The sequence below is a fragment of the Neolamprologus multifasciatus genome, chromosome 15, assembly GCF_963576455.1.
Source record: "Neolamprologus multifasciatus chromosome 15, fNeoMul1.2, whole genome shotgun sequence".
NCBI classification, from domain to species: domain Eukaryota; kingdom Metazoa; phylum Chordata; class Actinopteri; order Cichliformes; family Cichlidae; genus Neolamprologus; species Neolamprologus multifasciatus.
The window spans coordinates 3,258,378-3,277,737 of NC_140453.1; the positions used below are offsets into that span (position 1 = coordinate 3,258,378).

General features: G+C 43.4%; 1 protein-coding gene across 1 annotated transcript; it reads right to left on the reverse strand.

The window, feature by feature from the left end:
• Positions 1-6,104: 6,104 nt before the first annotated feature.
• LOC146501305 (uncharacterized) lies at positions 6,105-8,635 on the reverse strand. The gene is made up of 4 exons (XM_085133773.1): positions 8,534-8,635; positions 8,340-8,395; positions 7,989-8,252; positions 6,105-7,904 (listed from the first exon to the last, which is right to left on the reverse strand). Exons 1-4 carry the CDS (start codon positions 8,557-8,559, stop codon positions 7,453-7,455), a joined length of 798 nt encoding a protein of 265 aa, XP_084989899.1. The 5' UTR covers positions 8,560-8,635; the 3' UTR covers positions 6,105-7,452.
• Positions 8,636-19,360: the final 10,725 nt, after the last annotated feature.

The window sequence follows — 19,360 nt, forward strand, 5'->3', positions numbered from 1 at the left end:
GCGAACATGTGTAGATTGAGTCCATATGGTTCTCATATTTCCTCATTTTTCCGAGGTCATCATTTAGGAATGTGGTGGGTAGCCGAAAACGTAATATGTTGACGATTTGTCACCTAGCGTAAAATGTTACGCTTTGGGAGTGAGAACGTGTTGTTTTAGATCTCACCTTGGGTCAGCACACCTGAATCACATGATTAGTTCATTACCAGGCCTCTGGAGAACTGCAGGAGCTAATTTAGCCATTTAAATCAGCTGTGTTGGTTCAAGGACACATCTAAAACCTGCAGGGACACCGGCCCTTGAGTTCTGGAGTTGCCCACCATGAGCAAACACTTGGCAACAGTGGGAAAGAAAAACTCCCTTTTGACAGGAAGAAATCATGCACAGGGAGGGGCAACCATCTTCCACAACCAATAAAATTGAATTGAATTGAATTGAATGTCCTAGAACAGAGCGGTGCTGACTGAACTGCAGTCTCAGCTGGATCTCTCTAAGTTGATATCTTTATGGTTGAAATTTAAGAAATACCTATCACGCTGTCAGTGAGAAATCTCGCTGCCTCGCAGACATTTGGCCGAAGGCCGGGGCAAGACGAGACACAGATGGATGGTAAGAACAGAATCTTGAGTAGAATCTGATAAACCATATTTCATAGCGCGTTAGCACAACCAGCTCACGGGTAAACAAAACACCTTACGTGGAACCTCAGCGATAACTGCTAGTAGAACTCCTTTGTTCTTATAGAGAGTAATGCTATGAATGTGACTCATAGGTTTTTATTTCTGAAGATGGCTGTTGACGGTCTCACGCTTCATAAATGAGTCTTGGCATGAGTGCAGGGACCCATCAGGTATTTCTTGATATGAGGCCAACAGCAGTCAAGTCTGTCCTCACTCGAGCCTCCAGGCCATTGGATAGCATAACAGAAATAGTGCGCGTGCAGGACGCGCGTGCTCAAAGAGAAAGTTCGAGAAGGGACAGGAGAAACGCCACAATAGGGCGGAGGTGGAGGAGTAACGTAAGGAAAAGAGGCGCGCTGGGTGGGTTTGTGTGAGAAAGTCGGCGCAAAGGCCGAAACAAAATGTCCCAAAGTTGCGAGCGATATATGATTATTACTGTAAAATATTCTCTGGATTGCCAGATAAGAAGCTACAAATACTCAGATGATGGATTTGTTGCTTGAAGAAATCCGACGGTGATTTTGCTGACTGTGTGTGTGTGTTTGTGCCTGAAGGCTGACATCTGGGTACCATGTTGATGATTCTGGTCAGCAGAAATGTGCGTGTTGAGAAGATGTCACATTCCCACAGCTCTTATCCTAGCAATGGCATAACTGTTGACATAACAATTGGAACAGTGTGACTGTGCGGATTGTTTGTGGCTGCAGATGTTTTTAACGAGAGAAATAAAATACAAATATATTGATCAAAGTTAATATTTTTCTCACCAACTACACGGCGGACGCTTTATACGGTTTTTCTAAACATTTTCTTTTCAGATGGACACGTTTGAATACAAAGCTGCGAGTTTCCGCTTGCAAAACTGTAAATCACGTTACAACCATAAACATCTTATTATACAGCTTATTTTGGTGCAACCTTGTGCCCATATTGAACTGTCTCTTTTTTCAAAAGGGCTGCTCTCCATGTAATCAGAGACATTCCAGCCACTTCTCTGACACCGGCTCATGGTACACATGTCACACGAGTTTAAAAAGCTCTCTTTTAAGCTCGTGCAGAAGAAGGCCCCCTCCTGCGTTGCCCAGCTTCGTGGGGGAAATGTGGCCACAAGCACCGCCAGTGAGGTGGCGCTGTATCCTCTTCGCTAGAAAGCGCTGGGCAGAGGCCTGCAGTCACAGACAGTCTGTCGCGGAGTAGCTGATGGGAAATCACGATTTGGAGTAAAACCGCGTCCTCGGAGAACAGGGTGTCAGCAGGGATTGTGGTTCGTGTCCTGGGCCCCACAGAACCACGGGGTCACCGCAGAGACCCCGCTTTCCAGTGGATGACAGGGCTCAGGCCCCACTGGCCTCTCTGTAGATATCCAGTTAGTAATCTGCCAGTGACCAGTCAAATGACGCTGCCCGCCCAAAGAGCAGACGGCGCTTCGCCCTGCGACACGCCGACCAGAGTAAATCCAGCACAGCTGGCTGCTCTTGGGAAAAGAAGGAAAAAGGGGTGGAAAGAGGCATGGAAGTAGGGGAAGGGTGGAGGGAAGACTGGATAGAGAGAAGAGCAATTTAGTAGGGTGGTCAGAAGACAGAAAGCAGTGTGGTCGATGGTGGTCATTCAACAGCTGTGGCTGGGGACGATTCTCTCTTCTGGGAGAGTCTGACCCAGAGGAACAAAGGCGCTGTGGTTGTGTTGAGTGTTTAACTAGAGGACAGGAAATGCAGACTTTTTTTACAGCGGGAAGAAAACTCAAAAGCCGCTCAGTGGGAGGTTTCGGTCGTTTACAGCATAACCATGTCGTCAAGCATCATAACAGCACCCACCTCCAAACAGAAATGACAACTTTCAGATGCTATAATCGCTCCAACCTATATTCAAAGGATTCCTCGGCTACAGCGAGCCTGAAATCTATAGTTTGGCAATTAGTCATTAGAGTTTCCGTTATTTTCACAAGCGCTCTTTTCACTCGAACAGTGATTTTTTTCCCCCCTTTTTGTCCTCGAGTGATTCGGGTTTTTTAAGCGCTTATACAAACTTAGCGGGTCGTGACTGCACAAGTCCTCCTAACCACTGGCCGACACCTCACCATGGAGACACAGTCAAGCAAAACGTTTATTTATCTTTACGCTCCAGCCACACCCTCGCTGTCTACATATTAAAGTCTGCTGCTTCTCTTTCTCTTTTCAGTCACTTCATCACTTGCTCATAACATCGCTTCTTTCATTTTCGGCTCTTTGTTTTCCGTTTCCTCTCCTTCCTTCAGCTAGATTAACCTCTTCTCCTCATACGTCGAGTTCCCCCTCTCCTTCTTCCTTCTTCCCTCTTTCTATTTCTTAGATAAACTCTTCCTCCTCTCTACTCCCCTCTGTCCCACTGTCAGTGTAATTCCACTGGTGTCAGACCTCCCAGGTAGGCTCCTACACAGGTAGCTAGCTGCTGTGGCGGGGAAGCTTCTGTGCTGTCGGCTTCCTGACGCCTGACCTGCCCCCCCCCCCTCCCTCAAACACACACCCCCTCACACTCATACACATGCACACCTTGCCTCAGGGGGGTCAGTGTCATTGTTGACATTGGACACATGCTCGTTGTGGTGCAATATTAAATCTTCTCATTTGATTTGGACTGTAATTATGTCGTAAAAACAAACTGGCTGTGAAGCCATGGCCCGCCAGTGTGATCTACTTTCATCAAGTGCAGACTGGCTTAATTACAGAGTGCGCCATACACCCATCTTTCACTGGGCAGCTTTTCCTGCAGCTTCTTTAAGCCATCACATTCTTTTATTGTGCGTTAATCACAAGGCAATTTGGCCGTTTGCAATGGCTGAGGGTAGATTTTAACACTGGTCTGTACACATCCTGTGGATTCTTGGGGGGGGGGGGAGTCAAGAGTTAAGCAGATGTACATGGTAATGGAATACGATGCCTCTTCTATTTCTGCGGTGCACTTAATGATATGGTTTTCATCCCACAAAGGTATTCAAATTCTCTGGTGAGAATAAAGGGGCTTTTTTTCCTGGTCTTTGCACACTTCAAATTGACTGTGTGAAGTCAGATAGATAAGTAAACTTAACAATAAATGACCAAATCTCTTCAAAAGAAATCACACTGATGTGCGAACGCCTTTAAATAAACCGTGGCTCTTTTATCTCGTGCATTATCTTAGGACGGAGCCATAAAACACACAAAATAACACACGTGTATTATCTATGAATTTTATGGGCAAATTATTTCCACATAGGGCTTCAGCTCTTTATCTGGTCTTTACAGCCACGCAACTGAAATACATGTTTGTTTAGGCCCAAATGGTTAAGTCGAACCACATTTCACCTTCACATCAATGCACACAGCAGGATGCCAGATGCTCAATCACAGCATATGGTAACAAAGTGTGAATTTTTGGGGGGGTTGTAAGTCATGGAGTATATTTTGAAGCAATGCTCATGCTCTGATACAACAAATATTCCAGCCAAATAAATACACTGGCTGCTTGCGGAGTCTGTCAGAAACAACAGGAGTGTTTCCAGTTAAGTGGACATCAGAGCCTGGGAAACCTCCACGCACCACTTTCAACCAGGAGAAATGTGGTTTGAGTCTCCTGTGAGACCATTTGTTTGGTTTTCACTCACAGTTTGCTCAAATTTAGGCACCAAAACTCTTCGACCCCCTGAGGTCAGTTAATCTTAAAATGTAACCATAGGTTACAACAAACCGCCTCCAACCTGCACATTTGTTGATTTACAGGGGAGGAGTTTGAGCAGCGTAAGAGACGTAAAATGCAACAAGTCCAGTGTAAGCGACTGGCAGATGCACACACGGCTTTGCAGATATTCGTGTAGACACGAGTGTTACAACTTGTAACCAGGGTGTAAAATTCACAAATGTACGGCAGCCCCGAGAGAGAAAAAACAAAACTTACTGCAAGTTAAGAAAACGAGGAAATAGAAAAATGCAAATGATCACAGCTGGTCCGTTGCATTATTGTCTCATTTTGTGTGCTTTTGCAGGATTTTTCTGTTTGCTCTTGTTTTCATTTAGTTGCAGTGCCTTTCAGGCCACCCTACATGTGCTCAAATTTGATCTCAGTAATGTGTGTATGAAAATCTATAAATAAAGCACCTTAAAATTCTTCCTTATGTTTTCGTTTAGGGCAGCACGGTGGCACAGTTGGTAGGACTGTTGCCTCACAGCAAGAAGGTCCTGGCTTTGAATCCACCATCTGGGCGCAGACTTCCTGTGTAGAGTTTCCATGTTCTTGCCGTGTCAGTGATGGCTCCCTTCCACAGTCTAATGCAGGCGTTTAGTGGGTTTACGTTACCTGGAGATTCTAGGTGTGAATGGTTGTCGGTCTCTCTGTGTTAGCCCTGTGACAGACTGCCCACCTGTCCAGTGTGTACCCCACCTCTTGCCCCGTGGTAGTTCAGAATCAGAATCAGAATACTTTATTAATCCCGAAGGAAATTAGGGTTACAGCAGGCAGCACGCTAATGGCGCATGCGCACTTACAAAGGAACCTTCTGACCAACTTTACACAAACATCACATTGGGGAGACATGTCAGAAAGGTCGGCTGATAGGAAAAAAACAACGAAAATACATAACATGAGGTAAGAGGAGGAGAAAAAAACTCCACTCAGACTGAGCTCCTAGTGGGAGAACAGTTTGATAACAGAAAAAACACCTCAGCACAAAAAGCACATGACTATCAATACACCATAGAAACACAAGACAAGCAACAGGGGCGGGTAAAGGGTAAGAGAGCCGGTGTAGACAGCGCATCCGGTCCTGCAGCATGTCTGCGCTGGTCCAGTCGACTGCCGTCTTCCCCGGTAGGGCACAAGCATCGAAGGCGTTTGGAAAGGGAGGGGGGATCAGTGTGTGCATATCAGTGTATTTGTGTGTGTGTGTGTCCTTCGCCCCGCCAGGCTAAGTAAACAGTCTTCCAGCCAACCCAGGTGGCCTTGCATGGAATGGGGGGAACAGTCTAAACAGAGTCATTATCAGATGGGTTGGGATGGGTTTCAGTCCGATTCTGGATCGGATAATTGGAAGAGAAGGGATGGATGTCTTAACAGATGTCTTAAAAATAAGTATTTTAACAAGTTTATTGTTCACAGTGTGGCAGGGGATATGACTTGTCAATATGAAGGCTGTGAAACTGATAATATAGGGTTCATGATCCATTCTTCAAGATTTAAAACAGCATTTCCTGGTGTAAAATACAATGAAGTCAAAACATTGTACCCACCGTCTCTGCAAAGCCACTCAGTGGGCTGGTTTGGACCCACTGACAAACTGGCTCTGGTCCCAATTTAACTCATGAAACCATCACTCAGAAAAATAATACACCAATACAGCAAATACATGCTACAGTTACATTCATGATGTCAGCGGGTACTGATAATCCATAGAATATGGACACGGCGGGGTTCATGTTAGCGATGAGTGAGGGAGGGAGGGAGAGATAAAGGATGGATCTGTCTGGGGACTCCCCCTTTTATGTCTTAATAGATGAAAAAGAAAGACTGAAAGCTGAAGGGTCACAAAGGGAAAATTCCCTTGTTTTTGTCCCTCTCTGCCGGCCTTTTAAGATGGGTTCATCAGCGTTGTGACAGGTATGTGAAGTGGACATCTTACTAGAGGTAATTGCCATTTCTCTCCTGTGGGTCATTGTTTGTCCCTACGCCCAACAAGACCATTACAGAAAGAGGATTTTAGATTGTTACAGCAGCAGAGCTTCGGATCGAGGCTCTGCAATTCTGCCGTTCTCTCGTGAATAAGAACCACAAAGATAAAAAAGTCAAAATCTTCCAAGCAGATCCATTAGCAATGTGCTGCGCTGTACATAAACACAGTAAACACTCCCCGCTGATGCGGTTCTTAGAACAGACTGCTGTGGCTTCACTGCAGAAACTATTACGGTGCCACCGAGGAGTCATAAAGGTGATTAACAGCCGCCTCTAATTAAAGATCAATGGAGAGTCTTTCCGAGCCGATTTGTTATGTGAATTAGAATGGTGTCCATTAATGTTGTCAGGCAATATCACTGTAAGACCGGGTATTGATGTGCCCTCGCTTGAGAAATAGCGCAGTCTAAACTGTAGCTCATGACATTAGGATTTGCTCATTAATGTCCTTTATTCGTAGCGCGGCAAACTGCGAGCAGCCTCCTAGATGAGTTTACAAATGCATGGGATACGAGTCATCAGAAGACTGATAAGCAGCATACATCTTCCTGCTGGGTTTGAGGTAGTTGTATGCAGTCGCACTGAAGTTTATAAGCTAATCTGGTGCGGGCTGAAGTGCACCATTAAGTGCACATAATGCACGATTCTAATAAATCTGCTTGTTCAAGCTCAAAAGCTTTGAACCATCGGTTCAAGTGTTACGAGCATCTAATTCTAGGGGTGTTGTAGAAAATGGTTAGACGAGATGCTTTTAGCATTTGCCCCATTAAACAGCTTCCGTCATTATTGGATATGCGACTCCCCAATGGCCTTTACATGTTTCTGCTGAAATTTGTGAGTGGACTACAAACCATAAATTTAGAAATCTTAAGTGTCATTTTAAGTAATGTCTTTTGCCATGTCAACTCATTTAGATGAGTGTACTGAAAGAGGGTGGAAAAACGACAGAGAGCGCAGTATTAGTGACTCAGATCTTTATTGGGCAACATTAAAGTTGGCCTTCAGAGTGTCCTCAGGGCTGCTGCCGCCTGCTAAGATGTACAGGCACGGCCGCTCTAATCAACCTGGCTGTGAGGGGGACCCCGGTGTCGTCCAGTCACTTCACAAGCCAGCTACTGTGGTACTGTTGCACAGACTGGCTTGGCTGCGTCAGGTCATCGGGATCAGAGCTGGCAGGTTGGTCCTTTATGTAGTGCGTGTCATGTGTTTGCTCACCCCCCTGCTCAAAACTGGAGCTGTAGTGAGTGACTGTGCCTGGGGGATACTTGCCAGTAAGAAACATGTAGTCCAAAAAAGGGTTTTCAGACCAAAACCCATCAAGGTCTGATGACATAGGGTCACTGAAGTCCTCGTTGAAACCTTCAGCATCAGGATACGACTCAAAGCCTTGCATTTCAGTTTCAGATTCTGAGTTGCCATGCTCAAAGGCCCTCGCCACACGAGACAGTTCGCCTTTCTGGAACACAGGAGGAAGAGGGTCTGGTGCTCCCACATAGAAAGGTGGAAATTTGTCAGATTGACTGGGAGGCATAACTGCCCAGCTGAAGTCTGAGCACAAAAGTTAAAGAGGGATGTTGAGTATTATGGCAAGCTTATATTAGGAGTTTATTTCTACATGTCTGTACTAGTTACCGTGATTTAAGCCCAGCGGAAAACTTGGTTGTGTCGAGTCTGCGTGGGAGCCACTACCGTGTCCCGAGTATGCAGACGCAGGATAAGCATCAGAGCTGTAAGAGCTGCCTGCTGATCCACTCGCAGCACCACTTTCAGGGTGATCTGAATTTGGGACAACCCAAGAATCAGATGACACGGGCGCAAACACAACAGAAGGTACTCCCCAATCAGAATCAGGAGATTTAAAGTATCCGCTGCTGGAGGTGATGTCAGGAGCCGTACCTGCACGGCAAGAGAAGTCGTTAGTACAACTTTAAAGCAGATTTTTAACATTTGGAATTAGAAATGCTGAAACTTGTTGAATTTTACCTCTCTTCACAGAGTAGCTGTAACTATCTCCACTCAGCATGACAAGCAGCAAAGCCCTGTTGACATAGAAAAATTTTAACTGCAGCAACTTTGCAGCAACTTTGCAGCAACTTTGCAGCAACTTTGCAGCAACTTTGCAGCAACTTTGCAGCAACTAACAACACCCCCCCCAGAAAATATAACCACTAACTTACCCTAAGGAAAGCCAAACACCCATCATGTTGAATGAGCTTCTTAATAGCCACTGCTGCCCTGTCAAAGCTTTATAAATGCTACAATGACCTGCCCTGACCAATCACAGCATAAGGAGTTAACCACACACAGCTGCACAGATAAAGGCGGAGCCCTCAACCTGAAATTTAAGCCGGTCCAGTTGCAGTGATTTTGTTCAGCGCTACAGTACGTGCAAAACGTTTTCTTTACATACAGTTTTGTGCCTCACTGCGTGAATGTGTTGGCCCAGTGATTTTGATTGGTCACTTGTGTTACCATGGTTAACATGCACCAGTAATTCAGCAGCATGTCCATACTGTAATGAGACAGACACCTATCTAACTGAATCCCTCAGAGTCTTGCGTTGTTAAAGATAAATAACATTTTAAAACACAAGAAAGATGTCCTATGCTGGCAGTGTTGGGGAGTAACGGAATACATGTACCGCCGTTACGTATTTAAAATACAAAATATGAGTAACTGTATTCCGTTACAGTTACCGTTTAAAAAGGTGGTATTTAGAATACAGTTACTTTGTTGAAATAAATGGATTACACGGCGGTACTTCCCTGTTTCATATTGTGGCGGGTCAGGACTGTTTGGGTTTTGTTTGACAGCTACGTTCTGTTGTTCCAGGCGGCAGCGTTACGGTTGCCATGGTTACAAGGTGACGCTGTCTCTCTCTGCGTGTTTCCTGGGTGAGAGAGCGCCTGTTGTTGTTGTTGTGCTAAGCTAACAGGCAGAATGCTACAGGTATAGCTCTAAAGAATGTAGCATCATAGGCAGTGTAGTCCGTGCTGCAGGGAGAATGGACTGCCATACACGTTATGTGTCTGTGAGCGAGGGAGGGAAAAAAAGGAAAAGTACGAGCTGTCATCGAGCAAAAACGGGAGCTGGAAGCATGTAAATATAATAATAACCACTGCAGCCAAGAAGAGAGCCTGACGAGCCCAGCTGTAAGTAAGCTATTAAGACTCGACTGTACACCGTGTTCGTGTTTTCCTCCAAAAACAATAAGTTCTGTTGGAGCAGCCTTTCAACGCCTCTCTCTGTCTCTGCTAGCAAAGTTGACCCAGACAACAAAGTAAAGCTAGTTTTCAGCTACGAGCCGACACAGAACCCACCGTATTAGCCAGAGGTCCCTTTACTACGGTTCGGAGCCGCGGACCTTCAGTAAGCAATAGTACATTCATGTAGTTGTAAACAGCATGATAATATATTAAGTAATCCAAAGTATTCAGAATACGTTACTCTCTTTGAGTAACGTAACGGAATACGTTACAGAATACATTTTGGGGCATGTATTCTGTATTCTGTAATGGAATACATTTTAAAAGTAACCTTCCCAACACTGTATGCTGGTGGAGCTAAAGTGCCAAAAGGCCCGTCACACGGCTCCCTCATAAAATATTAGATTTCCGAAAGATTTTTACAGCAAATAAATCATCGGCGCCGACCGAAAACTGGGGTGCAGCAATTTGTTTCCTTGCCACAAAACTTTAACTCGAAGAACATATCCTGTGGAAATTGATAAACAGCGCAACTATATGAGAAAGCTCAATGCATTTGATAGAGCACATCCCTTCATTAAGATCTTATTCCTCCATACCCAGCTTGAGACTGTGCCAAATGTGCCGCGGTTCTGCATTGTGACAATTTCCGGCTCTTCAGATGTGTATTTCCTGGCTTTCTAATCAGAATGTTATTTTGTATCTCAAAAGGGGCTCCATTCAGCCCAACATTAACAACCCTCGTCTGAGATAATGTGGATGCTTCGGGCCATAGGCCACCAGCTGCATCCACTTGTCAGTCTTTGGTACAGATGCCCTGTCTGTCTGCTGTGCGAATGAAACTCATGGACTAAATTGGCACTTATTGTGCAGAATCATTTTATGTACGCATTTTAATGTGCCTCATCCAATTCCTTAACACGGTTTAATTTTATCTGCTGACAGCTATCTCGGATTTTAAACTGATTTAAATGGAAGGCTCCTGTCCCGCTTGTAATTTATGTCTTTGAGTGGCCAGTGGAGGCCACGTAGAAACGTTATGGATCTTTGGATTAAGCTCAAATACTCTCAGGCAATTTAGTCAAATCTGCTGTATTTTTCTGTGCATCATATTAGTTTCTCATACAAATCAAATGAAGAGAACTCAATTATGATGGATCAATAATTCAGCATTCTCAATTATGCTTTAATTGTAAGAAGCAATATCATCCAATCTTATTGTGTGGATAGGTGTTGTTGCTCTGCAGAGCTTTAGCTGATTGTTTGTATGAGATTAGGGCTGTGTATCAAGGAAAAGATCAGGCAATGTCACAGAGCCTTAGATAGCCGGCAAGTGATGCGCATAGACACACTCCCGCAGACACTCGGATACACTCCCGAATACACACAGACTCTTAATGACATGAACACATAACATAAAGCCAAATGCTGCCACTAAAATTTGCATGGTGCTCAGTAATGCATTAGTGAACATCACTTGGCAATCTGTTCATACGGGCTTAATTGGATTTTAATACCGCCTCTGATCTTGTTTTCTAATTAACGGCGGTGGCTGGCAACCAAGCAGAACCATGCACCCAGCAACACCTTTGATCCCGGCCATATGGAGTTCCTCCAAGCACGCCGGGGATGTAAAAATCCCTCACCTAGACGTGGGCGAACAACAGGCCCCCGTATCAAAATGGATGGGGTGAGGAAAATGAAGGAGGGTGGAGGATGGAGGAGTGCGGCGAGAGGGTGCCGAGGGGGGTGGGGGGCCAGCTCGGCGGCGGCGGCGGTGGGGGGCGGGCAGTGGCATGTGTCATCCACACATCCTGGCGGCATTGTTATTGATTAATTTCGCTCACGATCGGTTGTGATCACAGATACATAAAACATGAGAGGGGGGACTAAATGCCTGTACACCTTATCATCCCCGCTGCCATTCGACACCCCTTCCTTGCTACAGGGAAATGTCAATAGCTTTTCTAATCTGTTTACTTCTCCCCTTGTGGCCACTGCTTTATGCTTTTGATGAAGGGCTGCCAAAAATGTGTCCTTTTTTTACCCTTGCTTTTCCTGTTTTGGCAGACAGAGTGCGGGTATTAAACTTTACATCTGCGTAGTCACCTCAGCTGTCACGTCTTCTAGTTTGCTATTTATCAGGAGATCACTTATGGGTCCTGTGTCGTTTTAAAAGTGCCGGACTCGTGGTTTTTCTTTACGTCATCAGCCTGACAGAACGCAGGCAAAAGCCAACCTGGATCCTTGGCAGAAAAGGGACAAAAATCCAACAAATAGCCAAAATATAAAGCACGCCACATAAACCATGTCAGAAATTGCACCACAAAAGCAAAAGCAGACAAGAAGGAGAGATGCCGTGATCTTGACCCTACCAGTATTATCATCTAATCACTATCATCTGTATTGCATGTTTTCTGTTAGTGTAATTGAAAGAGCATAAATTCCTTTGTGAATTCTAACGGAAAAAAAAGCAATTATATCCCGTGGAAACTGCTGGATATTTGACACGTGTGAAACAGTAACTACAAGTAACATCATAACAACACTGCAGGGAAAATGAGCTTTTTCAATCATCTATTGGAGAATAATTTCAATGTTATTCTGCAGACAGAATTAGACCCCTTCCCTCAGAAGCTAGAATTGCCTCTTTAGCAGAAATCACTCATTCCTCATCAGCTCGCTGAAAATTTTGACCACTCTTACATTCAAAATTCCTTCGGTCGTGAGATTCATGAAAGTTTTCTTGGATGTACTACCTATTTCAAATCCTCCCACAACATTATGATGGTATTAAATCTGGGCTCAGGCAATGCCATAACCTTTCATTCCTTCTTTTCGAGGTATTCTGTGGTGGATTTGCTTGTTTGCTTAGGATCGCCATCCCGTTGAAACGTCGTCTTCCATTTCAGCTTCGCTTTTCGGACAGATGGCCTCAAAGTAACTCCGAGCCCCTCTCGCGTGATGCGGAAAGCGTAGCCGAATCAGTGCCTGCGTGCAGACCTGTCCTCGAGGCAGTGAAGCAACCCCAAACCAGAACATTTTTGGAGAGCAAAGACATTTTCCTGGCACATTTTCCATTTCATTTAAATTTGGGCAAACTCTTTGTGTAGACATTCAGCAGAGGTTGTCAATAGATGCACTTTGACACCAGTAGTTGCAAAAGTTACCCGCACGTCCCGGAGAGGTTTTGAGTCTGCTTTTAGGTTGAAATTACTGTGCAGGCCGGTCTTGGAATTACTGGCAGTCATTTAAAAAATCTTCACCACTTGGAGATGATTTTCCTTACCGTGGGCTGATTTATTCCCAAAAAAAACCTGGAGATCTTTTAAAATCCCCTGCCAGACTCATGGGCATCCACAACCCTCCCCTCCTCCCCCCAGAAGCTTTAGAGAGCTCTTTAGATCTTGGCGTGTTGACACCACACACTTCAATAACAAAGAGAACAGCAGACCCAAGACGTCTGAGGTTGAACTAGCTCCCTAAGAAAGCTGTACCGTTGGCTCCGGAGCTGGAAACCCTGATAATTTTATGAATTTGAATGCGTGATAAAAGCAGGGGTGCTTGTGACATGTGATGTTTCGGTTTTGTCTATTCTTTCATATGATTATGAAAATAACAAAAAAATGCCAACAATCTGTAATTTGTTTGAGGATCTCATCTGTAGACATGTTTGTTTCTTTTTAAAGAGATTAAGACTTTCCTGAAAAACTGACATGGGACGTACAAACAAATGTGTTTTTTCACATGACAGATTGGATCTTTGTAACCATTTTATCAATAGCATCTCAGTGAAACATGCGCTGCACTTTTATGTAGAGGATTTTGACTCTTGTGTGCAGGATACATATAAAGTGGGCAAATTAACTTAGCAACAGGCTACTAGCCAAGCGTATTTAATGATCACCAATATACCAAAACAGCCAAAACTTTAACCCTTTAAGACCTAGAACCAAGTCCAACAGAGCTTAGATTATATTTTTATATGCTGTAGAGCCATTTTTGGGAGCATTTCAAGTTGATATACATCAATACAACCATTATAGCCCAGATTTTAATAATATGTCTGCATTAAGTGCATAGTAATTACATAAATTGCAAAAAACTGCAATAAACTACAAAAAAATTGAAAATCGTTTTTGTTTTTTAACATATATTTCTAGTTAGAGAAATTTAAGAGGCTTATCCCTCAAAACTGTAAATACAAAAAAGTTGCACAAAATAGTTTCCCACCACAGGAAATTTATTTTGAGTGTCTTCATAGTTTTATTTTTAAAATACACCAAGTTTTATACACTGCAGGAAAAACGAAAATAAATATTATAGTGCAAATTTGCAAAAAAGCAGCATATGCATCAAAATAAACTATTTCCAGCAGTGCAATATGAGTCCTAAGCATCCCAGAAACGACTCAGAAAGTCATAAAGTCAAAGATAACTTTTAAAAACACCAGTATAGGCTCATGAGGCCCTGATGGTAAAAAAAAAAACTACATTTCCGCAAAAATGACGTCACTTCCGGTTTCGGGCAGGTAATGGCGGACATGCAAAAGTTCGCGCTGACGTCTATTCCAACGTAGGAAGTGTTATGAACAGCTGATCGGATCTGCAAAGCGTGTTTCTGGAATATTATGTTTTTGTTGCTGCAAGTGCTTTTTATGCAGTTTTTGCAAAGCTTTATGTGGAAGGAAACTGTGACCGAGGACAAGCTGATGGCATAAGATGTAAGTACAACTCCTCCGGTTTCATATGCAAAAAAAATTATTGTGCTAGCTTAAGTGGTTGCAGAGCTACCGGGATTTAAAAATAGTTATGCAAAACAGAGCGTGCTGCTCTGACCGGCTTTAAAGGGTTAAATACAAACCTATAACAGAATAGCCTAAATACAGCAGTACAGCTTGATACAATGAAATAAATATCATAAAATGGAGCAAATGTCAAACATTACAAATCTAGAAAAAAGACAATAAAGGTAAACATAACATTTATACAGTTATTCATATAAAAAAAATAGCAAAAAGATCCATCCATCCATTTTCTTCCTCTTATCCTATTCAGGGTCTCAGGGGGGATGGAGCCTATCCCAGTTGCCACAGGGCAAGTGGCACGATGCACCCTGGAGAGGTTCTCAGTCTGTCACACAGCTCACACAGAGAGACAGACAACCATTTACGCTCCCATTCAAACCTGCAGCCAAATTCGATTCACCAGTGTTCACCTAAATTCATGTCTTTGGACTTTTGGAAGAAGCCAGGATACCCTGAAAAAGCCCACGCAAGCACGGACTGAGCGCACGAGCGCCACAAAGAGAGACCCGACAGGCTGGTGGATTTCAGCTGAGGACCTTCTTGCTGTGATGCGATGGTGCTAACCACAGCGCTGCTCTAATGAAGTGACAACAAAGTCAGATAGCGCAGTAAATTCACCAAAGCAGAATAAAAGAGGCTTGCTGAATGTTGTAAAAAACACAACAAAACAGGCACAACAGATGTCAGATGACGTTCAACCGGCTTAAGAATATCAGCGTTAAGTGTTGTGACATTGCAGGGCTGAATTAAACTCTTAACATGAGAGAAGAGATGAGTCTCTGCTACACAGATGTGTTGCAATGTAAAGACCTAGAGGGCGAAGTATGGGAGATTTCCTGCATCTGTCCAATACGGCAGCAGAGCTGAATCAGTCTGTCCGGGTCAGTGCTCGGCTGACTGTCCAGTAGGTGGTGCAGGGGGTGGTCAGGATTACCCTGCACTCACTTATAATCAGTGTTGGTCAAGTTACTTGAAAAAAGTAATCAGTAACTAATTACCGATTACTTCCCCAAAAAGTAATCCCGTTACTTTACTGATTACTTATTTTCAAAAGTAATTAATTACTTAGTTACTTAGTTACTTTTTAAAAACACAATTTACAACCTGAATAGGTGATAAAGTGATAGATCTTTCAGCCCAATTCTACTTTTTCTACATAATCCATCATACAAAATGTAATCAAATGGAAAAGTCTCTTTTTAAAACTTGTTTTATTAGTTTTAATCTTTTAACTTTATGCATCAAGCAAAAATTAAATTATATGCAACATTCTCTGACTGGAAGAAATTAGTTTAACTTATAGAAACTTATTTTCTGCACATTCCAGCACATAAAATATATATATATATATTTTTGTGTTTACACTCAGTCTTTCAAATAGATGCAAGTAAAACACAGCAGAAAATAAATAAAGTCAAAGACTAGCGGTCCTGTTGCTCTATTTTCACCTGTAAAGCAGGAGTGAGGCAGGCGGAGGGTTACCCTGGTGCAGGTGTGCCGCAGCGGTCAGTGGAAGGATACGGCAGTTTCTCTGTGAGTTTCCCATTACGTTGTAGCTACTCGGTGCTTGCTCGGAAGTTTAGGGTTTTTTTCGCTGTAAAAAGAAGTTTTCTTCTCACGCACAACGGACACTAATGTTTTTGTCACTTTTTATGGAATCAAACTCAAAGTAAGGTCAGTACTTCCACGCTTTAAACGCTGCACGCTCATACTCTCTCTGCACTCGATATATGATCCATTGTTGATCTGCACACAGCTGTTGTCACGAACGTCGCGCTCGCTTACGTCACTGTCATGAGACATTCTCGCAAAAAAATCACGGTTTTAGTAACGCAGTAACGCAGCGTTCCTACGGGAAAGTAACGGTAATCTAATTACCGTTTTTGCAATAGTAATCCCTTATTTTACTCGTTACCTGGAAAAAGTAATCAGATTGCCCATCTCTGCTTATAATCACCCCCATCCTGATCAGTTTATACACTTTTAGGATAATTTGTCAATGTGCAAGTTCATCCAATAGGGTTACAGCTGTGATAAGACGACTGAGAAAAGTGCTCCCATGATGCTGCAGGATGTATAATTGTGGTAACTAAGGGAATATTTGGGAAGCTGGCTGCAGAGAAGTTTGGCCTCTTAATGCTTGCCTGATTAAGAACAGATTACACTTATCTATCATTTATCTGGTCTCTAATCTGCCACAGGACGACATTTCACACTCACCTGCACACAATAAAGTAAAATAAAGTAAAATTTAAAAAAATATTTTTTTCCGGTGTCGTAAAACCAGTGTTTGTTTGTTTTTAGCAGGAATATCAGAGGGCGTAAAAACTCATCTGACTGGTAGGAGAGGCCGCCAGTATTTAGTTTCTATGGGTTATTATAGATTTGACATCAAGTGAGAGTAATGATAATACATAAGACAATATGGCAACCAGCCATGCATGGTGATGCTGGTTAGTTCAGCAAGCTGCCATTTTACTGCTGTCTGACAGAAAGAAGCTAATTAACTATGCATATTAATTAAAAACCTGAGATCTATAACAGGTGATTGACAACCGGAGGTGGGGTAGGGGGGGTGTTTTTAAAGGGTGTCATTTTTTCCCCAAACTAGCAGAGTGTTTTTTGTAAGTTTAGATTAACACACCCAGTTTGAAACAATATCATTAGACTGAGGATCGTGATTCTTGGATACGTGTTGATCATAGCAGCAGCAGCTCTGATCGAAGACTGTTTAAACCCACACAGGCGCTCGTGCTGCTGTTTGGCGAATCGCTCAGACACTCTGACATCAAATGGCCTTCTGCAACAATGGCGAAGAAGAGGGAAGGCCTGAAAGTCCCTGCCAGTGATTTCACCTAAATAATGATGCCTTTTACATGGTGCTTGTTTGTCCTTCACAGGGCAATTATTGGAACAATGTGTATATATTCTTTTAAAGAGGGCTGTGACATATTGTGCCCTGGATAATGACTAGAAATGCATTAAGACTAAAGTGGGGTTTCTAATGAAGATGGTTGACAAGGTCTGAAGGACTTCTCTTTCTCTTTATATGGCACTCTTTCTTTCTTTATGAAAAGAGAAATCCTTGCCCTCCCTAAATTATCAAATTGTCCTTCGACCTCAGCGTATCGCAAAGTTTCTCATCTTTTTATCAAAGATGCTTTCGAGCGCACTGAATGTTGCCTTTGCTTAAGTGCCGCATTTGATTTAAAAGTCCTTTCTTTTAAAACGTAATGGATGGCAGAAGTGGAAAGTGGTCGGAAGCAATCATATGCTAATGTCTACCTCGTGCTAGCGCTGCTGTACGTGTGCCACCTCGAAGTGAGAAAACGTCAATAGAGAAAGCGACCGCGAGCTCTGAGTGTCTCACACGCTAGAAATTCATCATTAGCCAATTTTTTTTAAAACAATTTTGTCTTTTAATCACTTCCACGCATTCTCCAACATCTTTTGATGTCACAACGGTGAGTATTACCCCTGTACAGCTTCCATCTTCTGCCACAACGCCAATTCTAACTATTGTATTTTCTTTAACATCAAAAAGGCTCCTTTTTTTGAACAGAAAGAATCCTCCAACTTTAAAAGGCCATGTTTCCTTAAATTAATGGACATAGAAACTTGTGGTAAATTTTTTAATACATGGCCGAATAAAGTTTTATATACAAAACGTACAATGTTCACAAGGCCCATTGTGTTGTCTCCAGATGTACGGCATGTGTCCATATGATACCCAAACTCATCCCGTACTTTGGCAGGCTTGTCTGGACTCACTGCGCCCGCTGTTGTTGTGATGCTACCTACCTGCAAGCCCGTGAAAGTCGTGAATCCATTTCCCCCAGCTGCAGAATTAAAGCATTTTTGACACCCTGGCCACACCCTGCATATTGATTGCCTGAGAATTGGGATCTGTATAGGTTTGAAATCTCAAAAACATAAAGATTTGTTTCGCTCACTGGGCCCACGTCCTCATTTTAGGTTTGACAGCATTCCCCATTTGGGGAAGGCCTCGAAGGGGACTGACGGCGGCTCCCGTGCCTCGCTGATCCCCATGTAAGAAGTTAAAGAAAAGCGTAAACGAGAACGAACAGCTTGCAGAACTGGGGGAACCTATATAGATGAGGAGCGTGTTTGGAGGCGTGGTCCCGCTCCTGAAATTCGTGTCCAAATTCATGGGCTGCTTCCTCCCGAGGCCGCATTTGTAGACCGATTACGTCACAGCGACGCGCCGAAGGCTGTCCAAATTCGTAGTCTCCTCCGAATGCGGCCGACAAATGCGTCCTCCTTTTCCCCAAATTTGAAGGATGGGTCGGGTGTGTCCTTCGTGGCCTACCATATCCCAGAATTCATAGCGCGGCCCAGCCAAACTCCAGTTTCCAACAATGGCAGCCGCTACTAAGTTTTAAAATTACTCTGACTAATCTTTCTGGGTCACAAAATAAACTTTTAACATATTTCCAGGCGAGAAAGTAGCTGTGTAAACATCAAATATCTGCTCGTTTATCAAGATATCGCATATTTGCAAAAGTGCTTCGACGTTTTCGGAGCATCTGTTACCCACCAGCTCGATAGCAAGCCGGGAGCTCGAGGGTCACTGATGCGGCCGAGAACGGCACAACTCCCGCACATCATTTTCAGATCACCGCGGTGTTTCGCTACTTAGGTTAAACGTAATATATAAGTCACTTAGACAACCTAAAAATGTTATTGTTGGGCTTTTTTCAGTGTTTTGTTTGTTCGTGAGTAAATCGGTTTGGCTGAGATTAAAGTTATTAGATTAGATAAAATAAAACTTTATTAATCCCCCGGGTGGGTTCCTCCTTGGTTTTCACACAGCTGAATAAACGTCAAACAGAAAACTGATTAAACAGAAGTGTGAGACGGTCGAGAATTTACGCCAGTGTCCTGTTATATTTTAGATAGCAAGGAGCAGACGGCCGAGTTTAGTAAACTCCACCGAGACAGCGGTGACGCTAATCAGAAGGCGAGACCGT

Excerpts from the sequence above, each read along its gene's own strand:
- LOC146501305 (XM_085133773.1), bottom strand. The coding sequence starts at position 8,559 with ATGATGGGTGTTTGGCTTTCCTTAGG. Across the intron at positions 8,396-8,533 it reads GGTGTTTGGCTTTCCTTAGG|GGCTTTGCTGCTTGTCATGC; the intron begins GTAAGTTAGTGG and ends CTATGTCAACAG. Across the intron at positions 7,905-7,988 it reads TCCGCTGGGCTTAAATCACG|ACTTCAGCTGGGCAGTTATG; the intron begins GTAACTAGTACA and ends TTTTGTGCTCAG.